Genomic DNA, 21,583 nt, shown 5'->3' on the forward strand with positions numbered 1-21,583 from the left:
TCGATGTTAACAAATTTCTCTTCTTCAGAAACGCTTCTCTTGCCATTGACAGTCTACATTTTATATGCTCTCTACTTCGACCACCATCAGTTATTTTGCTCCCCAAATAGCAAAACTCCTTTACTACTTTAAGTGTCTCATTTCCTAATCTACTTCCCTCAGCAACACTCGACTTAATTCGACTACATTCCATTATCCTCGTATTGCTTTTGTTGATGTTCATTTTATGTCCTCCTTCCAAGACACTGTCCATTTCGTTCAACTGCTCTTCCAACTCCTTTGCTGTATCTGACAGAATCACAATGTCAAGAACAAACAAGAGAAGAAATGTAAAAATAGCAAAGGATAAAACATGGTGAACACAGATATAAAAAAGAGGGACATCATGGAAGACAATAGAAGAAATAGGGGCGACTGTGAAATGGAGATAAAACCGTAAAAAAGTACCGCACACAAAAAAACCACACACTGGGACAATTAAAGAAACAAGGCGCAGTATGACCGGAGCATAAAAGTATCGACGGATGGGGTAGCACATAACAAACACTGACAGTAACACTAAGTACAAGGCCAGCACACAATTTAAATCACACCTCTCGACACACAGGAGAAACAGCACTAAACACAACATGGACATGGCACACTGACGATGATCTGCCAAGCGCAAGGAGATGAGGGAGAAGGGAAGAAGGGAGGGAGGGGCCAGCTCGGCCAGTGCACTGCTCTTTTATACCTCGTGTAGGCGGTACTACCGCCATCTGTATATCTGCATGTCGCTATCCTATTACTTTTTTCACCACGGCGTCTAACAAGGTAGCTCCAACAACGTCTAAGCGGCAGACAGTTGTTTGTTATGAACAGTAAGCAGTTCACAAGTTCTGTACGTGCATAATACGCCATTGTTCATCCCAGGCCTGGCACCAACTGAAATATTCAACTCCTAATTCGCAGTTTGAGATCGTTTGTAGTTTGTATAATTTTGATCCTAAAGGCTTGGGACGCCGTGTATGTTAGTTTTCGTAGCTCGTCCCACTCGCTCCTTCCGGCTCCTGGATTTCTCCCTTACCGTCTGTGCCCGTCCTGTCCGCCTCACCCCCACCCTCACCTACCTCGGCCTCACCATTGACCGTCTGTCACCTCACCTGGATCCCTCATCTCCACTCCATCCAATCCAAAGCCCACAACCGCCTCCGACTCCTCAAACTTCTCTCTGGCCGGACGTGGGGGTTGCACCCCTCTACCATCCTCCACACCTACAAATCCTTAATCCATCCCATCATCTGTTATGCCAGTCCTGCCTGGATATCTGCCCCCCCCCCCCCAAATTCTATAATTCCCTCCAGATTCTTGAGCGTCATGCACTCCGCCTCGCCTTCCGTATTCGCCTCCCATCCCCCACGCGGATCCTCCATGATCTCATTCCTTTCCCCTATCTGCTCCTATTCCTCAAACATATCCGCATACTCTACACTTCCCGCCGCCTTGATCCCCCTTACTCCCTGGTTGCTCCTCTCCTCTCCCATCCGCGCCCCCTGCCACGTCTTCGCTGTTGTGTCCCCCCTACCCTCCATCTCTACACCCTTCATTTCCTTTCCAAGGTGGCGTCCGTCAACTCCCCCTCCCGGATGATGCCCTCTCTCCATCCATCTATCCCTCCTATCAACTCTGATCCTCATCCTCCCTCCTTTTTTCTGTCCTTTCCCTGGGCTCCCTCTTCCCCCTTTCCATCCTGTGTTTCTCCCCGCCTAACCTCTTCCGACCTCCCTTGTCCCCCCCTCCCCTGAGTCCTTTTGTATTCCTGTCCTCTGCCTTCCCCACTTCCTGTCGCGTCTGCCCAGCCCCCCCCCCCCCACCCCTCTTATGGGTCCTCATCCACCATTGGCTCCTTTCTCCCCTCCCCGCCTTCGCTTTTCTTCACCTTCCCCCCTGTTTTATTTTCCCATCATCTGTCCAGTTCCCCCCCCCCCCCCCACCTGCTCTCGGCTGTGGTACGTCATATTTTAGTGCAGTGTTCCAGTGAATGTTCAGTGTTGTTTCATCTCTTCCCGTGTTGTGAACAGAAACCATGCTGTCGCTGGGTGTGAATGTTATGTCTTTTGCGAACAGAAACCAGACTGTCGCCGTGTTTTTTAATTGTCTGTCTATAATTTTACCTGTCTGCTTCATATGTATTTTATTATTTATTAGTATCATCATCCCTTTGTTCTATGTTTTAAGTTCCACAATTTTTTCGCGATGTTACCCTTTAAGTCTCCGATTCTGTTTTATTATCTCCACCAGTTTAAGACAGTCTGTAGACTGCAGAGCGGCATACTAAGCTGCTGCCAGCCCGCCCCCTTCGGGGGGAATCGACATTCAATAAAGAAAAAAAATGTATATCAGTGCGGGGAACGTGGGAAAACTCACAGCTCTGCTGGCAGCTGTGGGGCAGGTTTCTTCCAGCCTAATTGAGTGCGCACCAATAAATCGCCGCTAATTCAGTCGTTAGCTGCGGACAGCCCATTGGCGCCTTTTCTACGCGACTGGCAGCGCACGACGCCCCACTTGCCGTATCTCAGTGTGGCATCTCGTGCTGGACTGTTATTGAGGACCAGCCGCGATCCAGGCGGTGCGCGAGGATTGTGCCGCTACCCGGCGCACACTTGTTTCATAAGAATTATGTAGGCCGCGGGGAGGCCAGCCGGAGCGGCGTGGCGTATACCTCTTGGGCAAGCACGACGCCCACTGGTTGAGAGAACCACGTTGCCGGGGGCGGAGTGGGTGTGCAACTGTGAGGCGGATGTAACGCAGGGGAAGAGCCAAGTACCCAAGCAGGGTCAAAAGGCACCTCATCTACATATATATCACATATAACACATTTATGCAACCCGCCAGGGTAGCCGAGAGCGCTAACGCGCTGCTTCCTGGACTCGGGTAGGCGCGCCGGCCCCGGGTCGAATCCGCCCGGCGGACTAACGACGTGGGCCGGTGTGCCGGGCAGCCTGGATGTGGTTTTTAGGCGGTTATCCACATCCTACTAGGTGAATACCGGGCTGGTCCCCATGTCCCGCCTCAGTCACACGACACACAGACATTTGAAACTCATTCACACTATTTCACGATTTACACTACACGCAGACAGCTGGGGTACACTAATTCCGTCCTGGGGGGTACGGGGTGGCGGCAGGAAGGGCATTCGGCCACCCCTAACAATTAACATGCCAAATCCGGTTGACCGTGGCCGACCCTGCGAAACCGCGGAACAAGGCGCAAGCGATAGAATAGAATAGAACATATAACACATTTATGCCAGCTCCTTTTCCTAGAATAGAACATATAACACATTTATGCCAGCTCCTTTTCCAGTCTCGGAAGCACTTCTGGACCTCACTTTTCGTTACGGTGTTCAATCCCTTCAGAGATTCTGTTTTTATCTCATCAGTGGGAAATACGGTGGCTGAAGCAACATCACTGTTTTATTTCTTTGCCAAAAAATCACGAGCAGGCGTTGATGCGTGAACGGGGGCGTTGTCGTGATGCAATTTCCTCGAGTGATTTTGCCACAATTCTAGTCGTTTCCTCTGGATTTCTTCACGAAAATGGCGCATTTCTTCCAGGTAGTATTCCTTATTGACCGTACGACTGTAAGGCAGCTCATGATGCACTTCCCCATTTTAAACGAAGAAAACAGTGAGAAGAACCTTCACATGTGACAGGATTTTTCGAATTTTCTTCCGTTTTGGCACTTCAGGCAGTCTCCACAGGGACTATTGGGCCTTGGTTTCGACACTTATAACCATGTCTCGTCACGTGTTATAACCTTATTTATAAATTCTGGACCATTGTCGACTTCACTGATCAATTCCTGAACGCCGTCACTGGTCGAAATTCAACAATTTTGTAGCAAACTTTGCTGGTACACATTTCATGCCCAAAACATCCGAAAAAAATTGCTTGGCGTGAGCCAAAGGATGTGCCGACATCATCGACAACCTCTCTCATGGTGATTCGGCGATTTCCAGAACCATTTTCTTTGCTTTTTCCTCAGCATCGTCACTAATCGATGTGCTAGGCAGTCCAGGCTGGTCGTCGTCTTTAACATCTTCTCGACCCTGTTTGAAACGTTTATGCCTCTCGTAAACTAAGACAAATGCCACAGTTAACATTTCGAATGTGATGGTGCACTTTATTGCATTTTCCAAGCAAAATATAATGCAAATGCTTTGATCCATTCTTTTCGAAAGTAAAACTTCGCCGAGCTCTCGAAACAACTTATAACCTTTTCGACTATAAACGATAAACAAAATAATCAAAACAGTTGAAAATGGAAATATACTTAAGAAACATGTGTGGCAACAAGATAAAAAATTGAAAATTGGCTGTATCATGCCCGCGAATTGAAAAACTTCACGTTACTTTTTGACCACACTTCGTACACTCTGTGGCAAGCAGCATTGTCCCACATGTTCGGGTTCAGTGCCGTTCAAATAGAGTCTGGAGCGCCCGTAAGAATGACTGCTTAACCACCTATGTGCATGCTGTATTGATACTTGTTCTCTTACGTAAGAGGTTGTAGCGTACTCGTAAATAGGTCATTTAAAGTCGATTATTGGAACTTTGTAAGTAGGCTTCCTTGGTACAGTTCTGCGTCTTGTCTCCAGACTTCTGAAGCTTCAGTTTCTACAGCATCTTTGTGACACTCTTCCATGGGCCAGACAAACTTGTGCTGCCTTTCTCTGGATACGTTCAATATTCCCGCTTAGTCCTACTTCGTACTGGTCCCACACCTTTAAACAATATTCTAGAATGGGTCACACTGATCTTGTTTAAGCATTCTCCCTGGTCGACTGAATTTTCGCTGTACCGTACCAACGAACCGAAGTATACCTCCTGCTTTATTTACGATTGCGTCTGTGTGATATTTTCATAACCCAATCTATTTTTATAGCCAGGTATTTGTGGGAATTGATTGGTTCCAACGGTCACTCATTGATGCTATAATCATAGGATACAACTTTTTTTTTTTGTCGGTGAGAATATAGTAACACCCACATACATTGATATAATCAAAGTCATACAGTTAGTCTTCCAACCGTATATCTATATCTACACGTACAGGGTGTTTAGCTATTCATGTTACACGCTTCTGGAGATTGCAAGAGGGGATTTAGTAGATCAAGTTCCACAGAGGAACCCATGTCCAGAAAAGTCATCCAACGACGCTACAGTGCGTCAAAATTAAAGACGCCGACATGTGTAAATATATATACAGCGTGATTCCGTGATGATGACACAGACTTCCAACGATGATGGAGAAGGATAAATGTATCACTTTGAGGTAAGGCTCCCTGTACCGTAGAGAAAATTATAAGCGAAACCCGTTCGGATACCTGTGACAGGGGAATACATGTACCGGTACTGTTGTTACTAAGATTGTAGGGTAGGCAACTTTCAGAGGTGGCAGTATGGACCAAGACAAGAAAAAGTCCGTAAACATGGGCTCTAAAATGCATACGTTAAGAGCTATGAACAGTTGTTCAATAGAGGAGATATGTTTCACCCTAGCGAAGATAAACGAGTGCTCATAGCTCCTCGGGAATGCATTTTAGAACTCATGTTTACTGGACATTTTCTCTTGTCTTGGCACACACTACCACCTCTCAAAGTTTCCAACGCCACAGTCTTAGCAACAACACTACCAGTACGTGTATTCCAGTGTCAGAGGAGTGAGCGAGGTGGCGCAGTGGCTAGCACACTCGAATCGCATTCGGGAGGGCGACTGTTCAAACCCGCGTCCGTCCATCCTGATTTAGGTTTCCCGTTATTTCCCTATAGTGCTTCAGGGAAATACCGGGATGGTTCCTGTGGAAGGGCACGGACGACTTCCTTCCCTGATCCGATGGGACCGCTAACCTAGTTGTTTGGTTCCCTCCCCCGAATCAACCAACCGACCAACCACTGTCAGAGGTGAAACTTCCTGGTAGATTAAAACTGTGTGCCCGACCGAGACGCTAACTCGCCACCTTTGCCTTTCGCGCACACTCCGCTGCAGAGTGAAAATTTCATTATACTGTGTTCTGTTTGCTAGAAACTCTTCAATCCAGCCACACAGGTGGTCAGATATTCCGTAGGCTCCGTGTACTCAGTTGAGTTGTCATTTAAGATATTCAGCAAATTCCTCCTATTTCAGTTACTTTAGAAATATCAGACATTGAATACAATAAATAAAAGGGTAAGGAAATGTGTCGTCCTCGATCAGTTGTAAAGGAATTGGTGACAAAGCACAGTAATTGAGGACTGTTTCGAGAACATGAGGTCTACATCTACATCTACATTTATACTCCGCAAGCCACCCAACGGTGTGTGGCGGAGGGCACTTTACGTGTCACTGTCATTACCTCCCTTTCCTGTTCCAGTCGCGTATGGTTCGCGGGAAGAACGACTGTCTGAAAGCCTCCGTGCGCGCTCTGATCTCTGTAATTTTACATTCGTGATCTCCTCGGGAGGTATAAGTAGGGGGATGCAATATATTCGATACCTCATCCAGAAACGCACCCTCTCGAAACCTGGACAGCAAGCTACACCGCGATGCAGAGCGCCTCTCTTGCAGAGTCTGCCACTTGAGTTTGCTAAACATCTCCGTAACGTTATCACGGTTACCAAATAACCCTGTGACGAGACGCGCCGCTCTTCTTTGGATCTTCTCTATCTCCTCTGTCAACCCGACCTGGTACGGATACCACACTGACGGGCAATACTGAAGTATAGGTCGAGCGAGTGTTTTGTAAGCCACCTCCTTTGTTGATGGACTACATTTTCTAAGGACTCTCCCAATGAATCTCAACCTGGTACCCGCCTTACCAACAATTAATTTTATATGATCATTCCACTTCAAATCGTTCCGCACGCATACTCCCAGATGTTTTACAGAAGTAACTGCTACCAGTGTTTGTTCCGCTATCATATAATCATACAAAAAAGGATCCTTCTTTCTATGTATTCGCAATACATTACATTTGTCTATGTTAAGGGTCAGTTGCCACTCCCTGCACCAAGTGCCTATCCGCTGCAGATATTCCTGCATTTCGCTACAATTTTCTAATGCTGCAACTTCTCTGTGTACTACAGTATCATCCGCGAAAAGCCGCATGGAACTTCCGACACTATCTACTAGGTCATTTATATATATTGTGAAAAGCAATGGTCCCATAACACTCCCCTGTGGCACGCCAGAGGTTACTTTAACGTCTGTAGACGACTCTCCATTGATAACATCATGCTGTGTTCTGTTTGCTAAAAACTCTTCAATCCAGCCACACAGCTGGTCTGATATTCCGTAGGCTCTTACTTTGTTTATCAGGCGACAGTGCGGAACTGTATCGATCGCCTTGCGGAAGTCAAGGAAAATAGCATCTACCTGGGAGCCTGTATCTAATATTTTCTGGGTCTCATGGACAAATAAAGCGAGTTGCGTCTCACACGATCGCTGTTTCCGGAATCCATGTTGATTCCTACATAGTAGATTCTGGGTTTCCAAAAACGACATGATACTCGAGCAAAAAACATGTTCTAAAATTCTACAACAGATCGACGTCAGAGATATAGGTCATCTAGTCACCTTATTTAGTGACTGTAACTACCACAGGAGATCTGTGTTGTTGCGCCACTGGATGTTGGTGGTGGTGATGTTGTTGGTAGTGGTGGTGGTGGAGGGTGGGGGAATATCGGGGAGACAGACGCTATTAAAAAAGAGGGGGGCGTCATTTTTCGCTTCTCGCCTAGGGCGGCAAAACACGTAGCAGCGGTGCTGCGCGAGTCGGCAGCTGACCTCCGCTTACGTTTGGCCGGCCCGCCGCAGGGATATGCGCGACTGGCGCTCCACTCTGGCGGCCCTCAGGCCGCAGGCATCGACGGCTTCGGATTGGGAAGAGCCGGGCCGCTAATTTCCGGCAGCCGTGTGAGGATCGCGGCGGCCATAATTTCCGGCCTTTCTGCGGGTATTGACTATCGGCCGCCTCCTGCGCGGGCCCCCACCACTAAGCTGCGGTACGCACCACGCGTGCGAATTTGCGTCCGTGCGTCGTGAGCCGCTGCTGGGCGTGTAACGCGGGCTGTCCGGAACCACGATCACAGCCCCGCGGCCCGCTGTACACGTGCCTAACCCGTGCATCGTCTACACTGTACTGCATGGTCACCCACAAACGCGTCAGTTGCATATGTAACGGATTAAAATACCACTTGTTTCCATGTATCAACGGACCGAGAGAGGTGGCACAGTGACAAGAAGGGGTCCGAAGTCGGGACCACGGTCGTTCAAGTCCTTTGTTGCCATCAGCATTCGTGCTGTCGCAGGTTTCCCTAAATAGCTCAGTCCCTTACCACAAAAGCGGAGTATAATGACTTTTCTGGCGACTAGAAATCTACTCTGCAGGAATCAGCATGGGTTTCGAAAAAGACGATCGTGTGAAACCCAGCTCGCGCTATTCGTCCACGAGACTCAGAGGGCCATGGACTACCTGAGAAGGTAGATGCCGTGTTTCTTGACTTCCGCAAGGCGTTCGATGCAGTTCCCCACAGTCGTTTAATGGACAAGGTAAGAGCATATGGACTATCAGACCAATTGTGTGATTGGATTGTGGAGTTCCTAGATAACAGGACGCAGCATGTCATTCTCAATGGAGAGAAGTCTTCCGAAGTAAGAGTGATTTCAGGTGTGTCACAGGGGAGCGTCGTAGGACCGTTGCCGTTCACAATATATATAAATGACCTTGTGGATAACATCGGAAGTTCACTGATGCTGTAGTATGTCGAGAGGTTGTAACAATGGAAAATTGTACTGAAGTGCAGGAGGATCTGCAACGAATTGACGCATGGTGCAGGGAATGGCAATTGAATTTCAATGTAGACAAGTGTAATGTGCTGCGAATACACAGAAACAAAGATCCTTTATCATTTAGCTACAATATAGCAGGTCAGGAGCTGGAAGCAGTTAATTCCATAAATTATCTGGGAGTAGGCTTTACGAGTGATTTAAAATGGAATCATCATATAACATTAGTCGTCGGTAAAACAGATGCCAGACTGACATTGATTGGAAGAATCGTAAGGAAATGCAGTCCGAAAACAAAGGAAGTAGGTTACAGTACACTTGTTCGCCCACTGCTTGAATACTGCTCACCGGTGTGGGTTCCGTACCAGATAGGGTTGATAGAAGAGATAGAGAAGATCGAACGGACAGCAGCGCACTTCGTTACAGGATCATTTAGTAATCGCGAAAGCGTTACGGAGATGATAGATAAACTCCAGTGGCAGACTCTACGGGAGAGACGCTCAGTAGGGGCATTTGTTGAAGTTTCGAGAACATACCTTCACCGAGGAGTCGAGCAGTATATTGCTCCCTCCTATATATATCTCGCGAAGAGACCATGAGCATAAAATCAGAGAGATTAGAGGCCACACAGAGGCATACCGACAACCTTTCTTTCCATGAACAATACGAGACTGGAATAGAAGGGAGAACCGATAGAGGTAGTCAAGGTATCCTCCGCCACACACCGTCAGGTGGCGTGCGGCGTATGTATGTAGATGTAGATGTAGATGATCCTTTTGAAAATGACACGCCCAGTTTCATTCCCCACCTGTTCTCTTGCTCCGTGTCTAACGAACTCGCCCTTCCTTCCCTCGCTCAAGGAAAAATAACGAAAATGCACTACCTGACAAAAACAGAGAAGCACCCAGAACACATCATTGGTGGGTTTGTAAATGATTAGCGTTGCAATTCTCTGTGACAGGTATAAGGGCCAACAGAGTGCGTTAGTAGTTGTTCCTGTTTAGTGCTGCTACTAGGAGTGGTAGAGTATATAAAGTAGCGTGAACAGCATCAGTGTTGAGTGATCACTGTTGGTTGGTTGGATGGTTGGTTGGTTGATTTGAAGGAGGGGACCGAACAGCGAGGTCATCGGTCCCATCGGATTAGGGAAGGATGGGGAACGAAATCGGCCATGCCCTTTCAGAGGAAACATACCGGCAGATGCCTGAAGCGATTTAAGGAAAGCACGGAAAATCTAAATCAGGATGGCAGGACTCGTGTGTGTACCGTCGTTCTCCCGAATGCGAGTCCAGTGTACTTACTAATGACTGCACGACCTCGCTCGACAAGTGACCACTTTGATGGTCACGGTAAATGCCGCGTACCCCCGTGGAACAGCGTTCCAGCACCTCACACACACACACACACACACACACACACACACACACACATTGAAAGGGGCCTCATTGTGGTTCTCCATTTGTCCGCCAAGACGACTCGTGCAATACCGAGATTTGTGGGACATCCGGATGTGACGTGACCCGAAGTTGTAGGGCAGACAAACTCGTCGTCGAGGTTCCAACCGACCACATGTGACCACCACAGGAGACGATGACTGTACTCGTAGAGGCGGTATAATAATAATAAATACGATTAAGACTGTTTTTGAATAATTGATTAATCATACTAATCGCTCCTTCATCTCCACAACCATGTTGTCCAAAAAAGAAGCACTAACATTTAAGGAGCTGCTGAGTTCTATCTGAGTGTGATGAGATTCCAGTCTTTCAGCGACAGCCCACCGCGATGCGCGCTGCCTACCTCACAGCACCAGCTACCGCTGCCTCGCTGGATGCAGACGGCAGTCTGGTGCAGTCCTAGCGCAGTGACAACAGGCGCAAGTTGTGCGTCGGCTGCTGGGCGTTCTCCTGCTTGGCCGGCTCGCCTGACGCCGGTGTTTTGTTGTGTTTCAGGCCAACTGGTACCGCGCGGCGCAGTACTGCCGCTACCACGGGATGCACCTGGCCAGCATCAACAGCCAGGAGGAGAACGACCGCCTCGAGAAGCACATACGAGACTTCGGTACGTACCGCTCACTGCCTCGTTCACAGCCAAGGCTAGACACTTTCAACTCGTAATCCTCGTACAGTGTACGGAAACTCTGTGATCCATTGTTTCTAGCTGGCCTTGCATTATCCCAGCTTACGTACGAGGCGTGTGAGAAAAGTAATGACACTGATACTACTGTAGCCATCTGCGTTGTTCTACGTACTTGTGCAGATCGGTGTGTTAACTCCCCTCCAGATGCTCCGAGTTTCAGCTCCGTACAGCCATCGCGTGATCTTCCAGGGCGCCATCGGTGAAGTTGTGTTTTGGGGAGCAGCGCAATTTAGAGCAGTGTTATGCCATCAAATTTTCTATTAAACTAGGGGAATCTGCGAGCGTGGCCTTTTAAATGTTGAAACAGGCCTATAGGGAACGTTCCTTGTCAAGCTCGTAAGTTTTTCGCTGGCGCAAATAATGTTTGGACGACCAAGAACACATTGAAGACGAACAACACTCAGGGAGGCATTCAACATCAAAAACCGACTTTCTGGCCAATAAGGATGCCGTGCATAAAAAACTAGCTCCTCTGGCACAAAGCACTCCGTCTTCGGGCCACTATCCGACCGCCGTGTCATCCACTCTGAGGATGCGGAGAGGAGGGGCGTGTGGTCAGCACACCGCTCTCACGGTCGTTACGATAGTTTTCTTTGATCGGAGCCGCTACTATTCGGTCGAGTAGCTCCTCAATTGGCATCACGAGGCTGAGTGAACCCCGAAAAATGGCAACAGCGCATGGCGGCCCCAATGGACACCCATCGAAGTGCCGGCCACGCCCGACAGCGCTTAACTTCGGTGTCCTGACGGGAACCGGTGTACGCACTGCGACAAGGCCGTTGCCCCTCTGCCACACACTGTCAACCAAATGTTTCAGAAAGATGTCCTTGAAAGGCTCAGGAAAATGGTGAATCGAGGGAGACCGGACGTTGCAGGCAAGCAGATGCTGCACCATGACAACGCCTCGTGTCACACGGCCACTTCCACACGGAATTTTTGACCTCAAAAGGCATTCCTGTTGCTCCACAGTCCTCCTACTCCCCTGATCTCACTCCTTGCAGCTTTTTTCTTTTCCTGAAATTGAAAAATGTCTTAAGAAGACGTCATTTTGGGACTCTGGAGAACATTCAACAGAACGTGACCGACGTGTGAGGGGCCATTCCGGTTGAAGCCTTTCAACGCCGCTGCCAAGACTGGGCGAACAACAACTCCGTCGGTGTTTAGCTGTCAAAGCGAACTACTTTGATGGGGACAATATTGTTGTTTGACAAAAATAAAAACTTTGGCAGATAAAAATTCAGTATCATTACTTTTCTCACACACTTCAAATTATCCAAAGCTCGTGCTAGGCACGTAAAGGCACCAAATTTATCCACAGGGTTAAATCGAAGCAATTTTATCACCTAATTTAGCCATGTGATTATAACACCCCTGTGTCTTTCTTTTTCCAACTCCTCCATTCCCTGTATTTTAATGTCACTATATTTATGATTTAATGGTTGTTTGATTCATTCTAGAAGGGTCACGGAGGTGAGTTTGTTCAATCCGATTAAATTGGGAATTAAATGTCACCGTGTTCGTCACTAATATCAGTCATTTTCTAACATTTTACATGTCATCACCCCATTCCCAGAGAGAGAGAGAGAGAGAGACAGACAGACAGACAGACACACAGACAGAGACAAAGAGAGAGAATTACACAATAGTTCTCAATTTGTCTCCTACAGATATGTTTTTCCGGCGTAGAAAAATGCCATAGTTTAATTTTAAAAAACCAAGTTTCTGTCTTCATTTCATAATTAATCAAGTTGCAAAAATGTCTTTGCCTTGGTGTGACCTGCCTCTGTTCAATCATCATCGTGGTGAAAAGAGATCACAAACATCTTGAATGAGTCAAAAGTTATCTGAAAGAAAAATTTAATCACGTGTCCCTATATACATGGTGTCTCACAATTATAGGTGCAAACGAAAGGGACGAATAAAGGACAATGAAACAAGCCAATAATCCTAATAAACGTCTTCTTCTCTCGGTGCCTTTCAGGTTCGTGTGATGGCGATCATGACGGGTGTTCTCCTCTTGTTGGTAGCACCACGGAGTAGTTCTGCTCAAGACATACTGAACCAGCGTCTAAGGTTGTCAGACCAACATATTCCTCTTCTTCCAGGACCTCTTTTGCTGTTGATTTTCCCTTGAAGTATTTTTTGTAACAAATCATATCTACTTGTATTACGCATCATATGCCCTAGACATTGCAGCTTTAAGCACTTCACTATCTTGATTAATTTACACGTTGTGTTCATTCTTCTCAAAACTTCTACGTTTGTCACTCTCTGGGTCCAAGGTATTCTCAGGATCCGCCTATAAAGCCACAATTCAAAGGCCTCCAGCTTCTTCCCCGCGTTTTTTTTTTTTTTTTTTTTAAAAAAAAGGTCCATGTCTCTACCCCATATAGCAGGACAGAATACACATAGCGGAGCAAAAGTTTGATTTTTGTCCTAAGATTTAGATTATGGCTTTTGAAGAAGACAGCACTTATATTCTGAAACACAGTTCTCGCTTTCCCGATACGAATCTTGATTTCTTGCGAGTTATTCCAATTTTCATTTATTATGGTTCCAATAAATGTATATTGTTTTAGCCTTTTTATAGTTCTTTGGTTTATGACAGTGTTTACTCCTGTAATATTTTTCTTATTTACGACCGCGAGTTTTGTCATTCTGGTGTTTGTTTCAAGCTCCTTCTGACTGCTGACTCTTACAATTCTATCCATTAATAATTGTAATGCCTGAATAGAGTCAGCAAATAAAATAGTACCGCCAGCATATCGAATGTTGTTTAATGTTATTCCCTTTATCAAAATTTCTTCTCCTATTTCTTCCAAGGATTCTATAAATATGAATTCGGAGTAGATATTAAATAGTATGGGTGACAAGATATATCCCTATCTTACTCCCCTGAGAATTTTGACTCTTTCAGTATGTTCTTCATCAATATGCAACACTGCTTTTAGAGTCAAGAACACGATCTCTATGATTCGCAAGTCTCTTACTTCCTTTCCAATATTTCTCAAAATCTCCATCAACTTGACATGTTTTACTCTAGCAAAAGCCTTCTGGTAATCTATTAGGAAAGCAAACACATTTTTATTTACATATCTGCATTTCTGAAACAATACTTGTATACTGAACAAGTCTTCTGTCGTACCCAAGGCATTAATAGACCCAAACTGATTAGGAGCTATCTGTTCCTCACGTAGTCTGTATGTTCTTCTGTGTATCACCCTCAAAAACAATTTCAAAATATGGCTCATTAAGCTTATCGTACGATAATCTCCGCATTGTTTTGTACTTGGCTTTTTGACCAGAGTAATGAACTCTGATTTCAGCTACCCCAGTGGAATGTTTCCAGATACATAAATATGACTGAAAATTTGGGTTAACTATTTTATACGATTTTCATCCATTAATTTTAAGAACTGTGCTTCTACTTTATCTGTCCCACAGCCTTTCCGTCCTTCATCTGATTGATGGCTGTTTGAACCTCTACTTTTAGTACATCTGTGCAACTTATTTCATTTATACTTGTATCAAAAGCACATCTAATCTCATGAAATAAATTTTCTGTATATTTTTTCCATGTCTTTTTCTTGTCTTCTAAATCCACCATCAAGTTCCTTGCTTCATCCACTAGTTTTCCACTGTTGCTCGTTCCGTATTTCCCTGTTACTTCTTTGACTTTCTTGTGTACATTGAAGTTATCATATTTACTTTGATAAAACTCGATATCCTCGCATTCCTCCACTTTTTCTTCTTTGGCCTCCCTAATTTTTCTTCCGATGCCCTTATTTATCTTCCCGTATTCAGTTGGATTTCTCTTATTTAATCTCCTTTCCTCCAATAGAGTGAGTATCTCATCCGTGGATTCCTCTTCTTTCTCTCTGGTTCCATTTGCTGCAGAACATTCTGTAATTTGTTCAATTCTAAATTGGCATTGTTACTCGTGATGTCTTCTGTGTTAATCGCCGAGCTGAGTTCTGTTTGTATATTCTGTTTCACTATCGGGTCTTTCATTTTCCTCAAAATGTAGAACTACTTTTTCTTCCTCTTCGCTCTCTTCATTCTAAATTTGAAAACTCTTACAAGCGGTATGTAGTTTACGTCTGCTCTTGGGTATGTTTTTAATGACGTGCAACTGTTCCTGAAACGTTTATTTACTAATATGAAATCAGTCTCGTTTCTCACAAGTTTCCCAGGTCTGTGCATTGGAGACTTCCATACATATATAGTCTTCTAGGTGGAAGTTTAAACCAGATGTTCGTAATCACTGGATCATTTGACACCGCAAAATTTTCAAGTCATCCCCTCTAGAATTCCTGTCGCTTAGCCCAAATGGTCCTACCATGTCTGATGTTCTTCTTCCCCCACTTTCGAATTAAAATCTACCATCATAACAGTCAACTCATATTTGTGGAGTTTTCTAAAAATTCCATTTGTGTTATCATAAAATTCCTCTAACTCTTCATCTTCCTTGTCCATTGTAGCGACATACACTTTGGTGTGTATATTTATATCAATAGGGCTGCAGTAACATTATATGGGCTGATATACGTACGAAACTTTTGAGGTATCTTGCTAGTTTTGCTGATAGTATTAGACCGACTCCACGCTCATGCTTCCCGTCTGCTCTACCTGAATAAAGCATTCTGTGTCCGTTTATGTAAATAACTCATGTGTTCAGCCATCGCATCTCGGTAACTCCAAGTATCTCTATTCCCAATCTATCCATTTGTTTAATTGTATTATGTATTTTCCATCCTTGACTCATTGAGTTCACATTCCAGGTCGCCACTTCTATTTTTTCTTGCCATTTGACTTCCTGCATGTCTGTACTCATAACTGTTGCTCCCAGAGATCCGATTGATGAACTTACGACAGATGCAAATTTTGCCATGAGCACAGCTATGATGATTACCAGAACATGCTGTAAGGTCTTTAATGTAGTCGTTGTCCAGTGTGTTCTACATTCTTATGCCGTTGACCATCTTCACAGTCCCTCCGCCTTTAGAGCCAGTTTCCCAACTCTAGGCCAAAAGAGTGCCCTAACCTTAATCCGCTTTTGGCAAGAGAGGGGGGTGGGGGGACTCCTTCTCCCGAGAGTCATTCGGTTGCCAGAGTCTCGTCAGTCTGAAATAGACTACACCACGTGCAGTTGAGGTTGGCATTTGGGTAGAATCTATCACTTATACACTCTAATAAACGTAGATCCGGAAAAACCAATGGTTTCTCCTATACAACGTATGCAGAAGGGTAATCATACGAATGTTACAACACAGTTAGTGTATTAGAAAGAGGAGCAAATTACAAAGCAATAAACCGCCCGAGTTTAATTTTAACATCATTCCTGATACCTAAAAATGGATTAATATTTCTTCGACAAAGGTTATCTGTCACGACTCGGTAATGCTGCGACCTCTCAGGTCCTCAGACTTGAACCTCTCGGATTTTTATTTGTTGGCACATATATTACAGCTTTGGTGTATTCTAGCCCTGTTGAGGTCGCGCGGGGTACCCGAGCGGTCTACGGCGGCTTGTCATTGTTAACGCGGCTGCCCGCATTTGAGATTAGAGTCCTCCCTTGGGCATGGGTGTGTGTATTGTCCTTAGCGTAAGTTAGTTGAAGTTAGATTAAGTAGTGTGTAAGCTTAGGGACCGATGACCTCAGCAGTTTGGTCCCATAAGACCCTACCAAAAAATTTCGAAATTTCTTCTAGCCCTGTTGAGAGTGTCGACTATATGCGGGATCGCATTGTAGATGGTTCTCAATCCATTCAGAACAAGACTGGGAATTCTGAACATGTCCAGGCATCAGTGAGGATGCGTGGTGAAGCCTGCCTTCATATGAACGGAGACTATGCGGACCACTTGCTGTAATACATTACTCCTCAAGTTCCTCGGGGCACTGTCTAAGGCGTACATTTACTCAGCTATAACAAGTCGTATGGAGGAAACAATTGGTTTCTGGGCCTACGTTTATTAGGCTCATTTGCTTGTTTTACTGTCATTGACTCGCTCCTTTCGTTTGCACCTGTAAAGCCAAACACTACTCAAACAATACCTACAAACTTCGAGAATTGTAACGGAATAAACTCAGGTTAGGAACCATGTATGGGAACGTCAACCACAGTCACTACTCAAGAGACAAAGCATCCCGCGTCTTTGCTGTCAAACGTTTCACGGAGACAGGCCTAAAGAGGGTGGTGATGGCAGGTGTTGACGCAATCGACGCCATCACATGATCTGACTGCTGTTAGGCCCATACCAACTCTTGTTCTCTGTTGAGGGGTGATCTCAGACGTTGTTCCCTGGAATTTTGGCGGTCTGTAGCGTGATTGGATAACGTTTCCGAAGATGAGTTCCTACACTACCGGCCATTAACATTGCTACACCAAGAAGAAATGCAGATGATACACGGGTATTCATTGGACAAATATATTATACTAGAACTGACATCTGATTACATTTTCACGCAGTTTGGGTGCATAGATCCTGAGACATCAGTATACAGAACAACCACCTCTGCCCGTAATAATGGCCTTGATACGCCTGGGCATTGAGTCACACAGAGCTTGGATGGCGTGTACAGGTACAGCTGCCCATGCAGCTTCAATACGATACCACAGTTCATAAAGAGTAGTGACTGGCGTATTGTGACGAGCCAGTTGCTCGGCCACCATTGACCAGACGTTTTCAATTGGTGAGAGATCTGGAGAATGTGCTGGCCAGAGCTGCAGTCGAACATTTTCTGTATGCAGAAAGGCACGTGCAGGACCTGCAACATGCGGTCGTGTATTATCCTGCTGAAATGTAGGCTTCGCTCCCGAGGCAGGATTCGAACCTGCGACCGTAGCAGTCCCGCGGTTCCGGACTGCAGCGCCTAGAACCGCACGGCCACCGCGGCCGGCTGAAATGTAGGGTTTCGCAGGGATCGAATGAAGGGAAGAGCCACGGGTTGTAATACATCTGAAATGGGAACGTCCACTGTTCAAAGTGCAGTCAATGCGAACAAGAAGTCACCGAGACGTGTAACCAGTGGCACCCCATACCATCACGCCGGGTGATACGCCAGAATGACGAATACACGCTTCCAATGTGCGTTCACCGCGATGTCGCCAAACACGGATGCGATCATCGTGATGCTGTACTCAGAACCAGGATTCATCCAAAAAAATGACGTTTGCCATTCGTGCACCCAAGTTCGTCGTTGAGTACACCATCGCAGGCGCTCCTGTCTGTCATGCAGCGTCAAGGGTAACCGCAGCCACGGTCTCCGAGCTGATAGTACATGCTGCTGCAAACGTCGTCGAACTGTTCGTGCAGATGGTTGTTGTCTTGCAAACGTCCCCATCTGTTGACTCAGGGATCGAGACGTGGCTGCACGATCCGTTACAGCCATGCAAATAAGATGCCTGTCATCTCGACAGCTAGTGATACGAGGCCGTTGGGATCCAGCACGGCGTTCCGTATTACCCTCCTCAACTCACCGATTCCATGTTCTGCTAACAGTCATTGGATCTCGACCAACGCGAGCAGCAATGTCGCGATACGATAAACCGCAATCCCGATAGGCTACAATCCGACCTTTATCAAAGTCGGAAACGTGATGGTACGCATTTCTCCTTCTTACACGAGGCATCACAACAACGTTTCACCAGGCAATGCCGGTCAACTGCTGTTTGTGAATGAGAAATCGGTTGGAAACTTTCCTCATGTCAGCACGTTGTAGGTGTCGCCACCGGCCCCAACCTTGTTTGAATGCTCTGAAAAGCTAATCATTTGCATATCACAGCATCTTCTTCGTGTCGGTTAAATTTCGCGTCTGTAGCACGTCATCTTCGTGGTGCAGCAATTTTAATGGCCAGTACTGTATCTTCAGTGAAGGTACGCTCTGCAACCTCTTGATATTTATCGCTATCGCGTTGTTACGTCATATACACTATTTGACCAAAAGTATCGAGACACCTCTGTCATGGGAATTGATCACTAGATGTGACCAGAGGCGAACTCGCCAGTGTAATAGGAGTGTGGTGTTGTCAGTGCAGCGGCAGTAATGGCGGGATGGATCGTGCAAGAGAGCTCAGTGACGGAACATGGACTAGTCACTTGATGTCACCAGAGTAACAAATAAATTGAGGCTACTTCAACCTCCTAAAACTGCCCAAGTCGACTTTTGCTGATGTGATAATGAAGTGGAAACACGAAGCTGCCCAGGTAAACCATCACCAGTCAGACATCACCGACGAGCATTGAGAAGGGTGGTTTCAGAAAATGGCGCGAAATCAACGCAAGGAATCCTTCGTTGCTATCAGCAGTCTAGGTAGCATAATAACTGCGAGTATGGAGTTAAAAACAGTGAGCAGCTCCCCACAAGCCAGATATTTCTGCAGTCGATGCTGAGTGACGCCTGAGGTAGTGTAAAGAGCGACGCCATTGGCCAGTGGATGATTTGAAGTGATGACGCACATTACCCTGTGGCAGTCCGATAGAAGGATTTGGGTTTGGTGAATGGCTGGAGAACGATACCTTACGGGTAGTGCCAACAGTGAAGTACAGAAGACATGCTGTCATAGTATAGGAGTGTTTTTCGTGAGTTAGGATGTGGTTCCTTTATTGCACTCAAGAAAACGACAAATGCGGAAGGATACGAACACATTTTAGCTTTGCATTCTCGATGTGTTCTTGTGTCACCATGGTAGAGGACCCTGTCATAAAGCAGCATTTGATCAATAACACTCCTTAAATAGACTGGCATATCCAGAATTCCACCTGAACCCAGTGTCTATTTGACTCGAGGCCCAATTTCCAATGATAATGAAAAAAATCACTTCCTTCTATGTTTTCGGCTCTTGACGAAGAAGGGGTTCCCATTCCTGTACAGGCATAAAGACACTTCATTGAAAGTGTCTCCAGGAGAGTTCAAGCTGTCATAGTATTACAGGTGATTCAAAAATATTTCTGTTTGCTGAAGACACCAGCTTGGTAGTGAAGGATCTTGTGTGTAATACTGAAACAGTATCAAATAATGTAGTTCATGAAATAAGTTCGTGGCTTGTGGAAAATAACTTGATGCTAAATCATAGTAAGACTCAGTTTTTACAGTTTCTAACTCACAATTCAACAAGAACCGATATTTTGATCAGACAGAATGGGCATATTATAAGCGAGACGGGACGTTCAAGTTCCTAGGCGTTCGGATAGATAGTAAGCTGTTGTGGAAAGCCCATCTTCAGGATCTTGTTCAGAAACTAAATGCTGCTTCATTTACCATTAGAACAGTATCTGAAATAAGTGACAGTTCAACACGAAAAGTAGTCTACTTCCCATATTCTCATACGCTTATGTCGTGTGGTATTATTTTTTGGGGTAATTCTTCTGATTCAAAAAGGGTATTTTTGGCTCAAGCCGGCCGGAGTGGCCGAGCGGTTCTAGGCGCTACAGTCTGGAACCGCGCGACCGCTACGGTCGCAGGTTCGAATCCTGCCTCGGGCATGAATGTGTGTGATGTCCTTAGGTTACTTAGGTTTAAGTAGTTCTAAGTTATAGGGGACTGATGACCTCAGAAGTTAAGTCCCATAGAGCTCAGAGCCATTTGAACCATTTTTGGCTCAAAAACGGGCTGTTCGAGCTATATGTGGTGTAAGTTCGAGAACCTTTTGTCGACCCCTATTCAGTAATCTGGAAATTCTGACATTGCCTTCACAGTATATATTTTCTTTAATGTTGTTTGTTGTTAGCAATATTAGCTTGTTCCCAAGAGTTAGCAACTTTCACTCAGTTAATACTAGGCAGAAATCAAATCTGCATGTGAAATGCACTTCCTTGACTCTTGTGCAGAAAGGAGTGCACTATTCTGCTGCATCCATTTTCAATAAGCTACCACAAGAACTCATGAATCTTAGCAGTAGCCCAAACACTTTTAAGTCTAAACTGAAGAGTTTCCTCATGGCTCACTCCTATTCTGTCGAGGAGCTCCTGGAAGAGCTGAAAAATTAAGCAAATTCCAGTGTTACATTGCTGATTTTCTTTATTTCAACTTACGACTTGTCGCCCAAATATCTTTCTTATGTTTGATTTTATCTGTTTCTACTATCGTGTTATAATTTCATGTATTTGGAACGTCCCATTAGAAAAATTAGTGAATTACTGTGCTGGTAAACCCCTTACGTTTCAAACAGCTGAGCAAAACTGAACGTACTCAGACATTTCTCTCTTTACTTACTCTGATCATCACTAAACTCACACACAATATTTTTAGCGCAACGCAATCTGACTTTCAAAAATCCCTACAAAAGAATGGTCCTGACTAACAATAACCTATACCTTTCATGAATCACTTACCTCACAAAAGTCTTCGTTACTCAAACTACTGCAATACAACGAGCGCCACTACTGCCAGCTAAATAAAAGATTATAACTACTGAAGTCACTAACTACTGATAGGCATAGTTAGCAAATGAAAGATTTTGATAAAGAACAAACAATGTATTTACCTTAATAGTGTTCAAAAGTCATATATATATATACTCCTGGAAATGGAAAAAAGAACACATTGACACCGGTGTGTCAGACCCACCATACTTGCTCCGGACACTGCGAGAGGGCTGTACAAGCAATGATCACACGCACGGCACAGCGGAC

The 21,583-nt window shown here is 45.4% G+C and overlaps 1 protein-coding gene across 1 annotated transcript in view; it reads left to right on the forward strand.

Moving 5' to 3' along the window:
* The window catches only part of LOC124788343 (mannose-binding protein C-like), an 816,639-nt gene that overhangs the window by 782,010 nt on the left and 13,046 nt on the right, over positions 1–21,583 (forward strand). Inside the window, exon 4 of the mRNA XM_047255604.1 lies at positions 10,762–10,870. Coding sequence (XP_047111560.1) covers positions 10,762–10,870 — 109 coding nt within the window. The remainder of the gene's footprint in view (positions 1–10,761; positions 10,871–21,583) is intronic.

This window comes from Schistocerca piceifrons, chromosome 3, assembly GCF_021461385.2.
Source record: "Schistocerca piceifrons isolate TAMUIC-IGC-003096 chromosome 3, iqSchPice1.1, whole genome shotgun sequence".
In the NCBI taxonomy this organism is placed as follows: Eukaryota; Metazoa; Arthropoda; class Insecta; order Orthoptera; family Acrididae; genus Schistocerca; species Schistocerca piceifrons.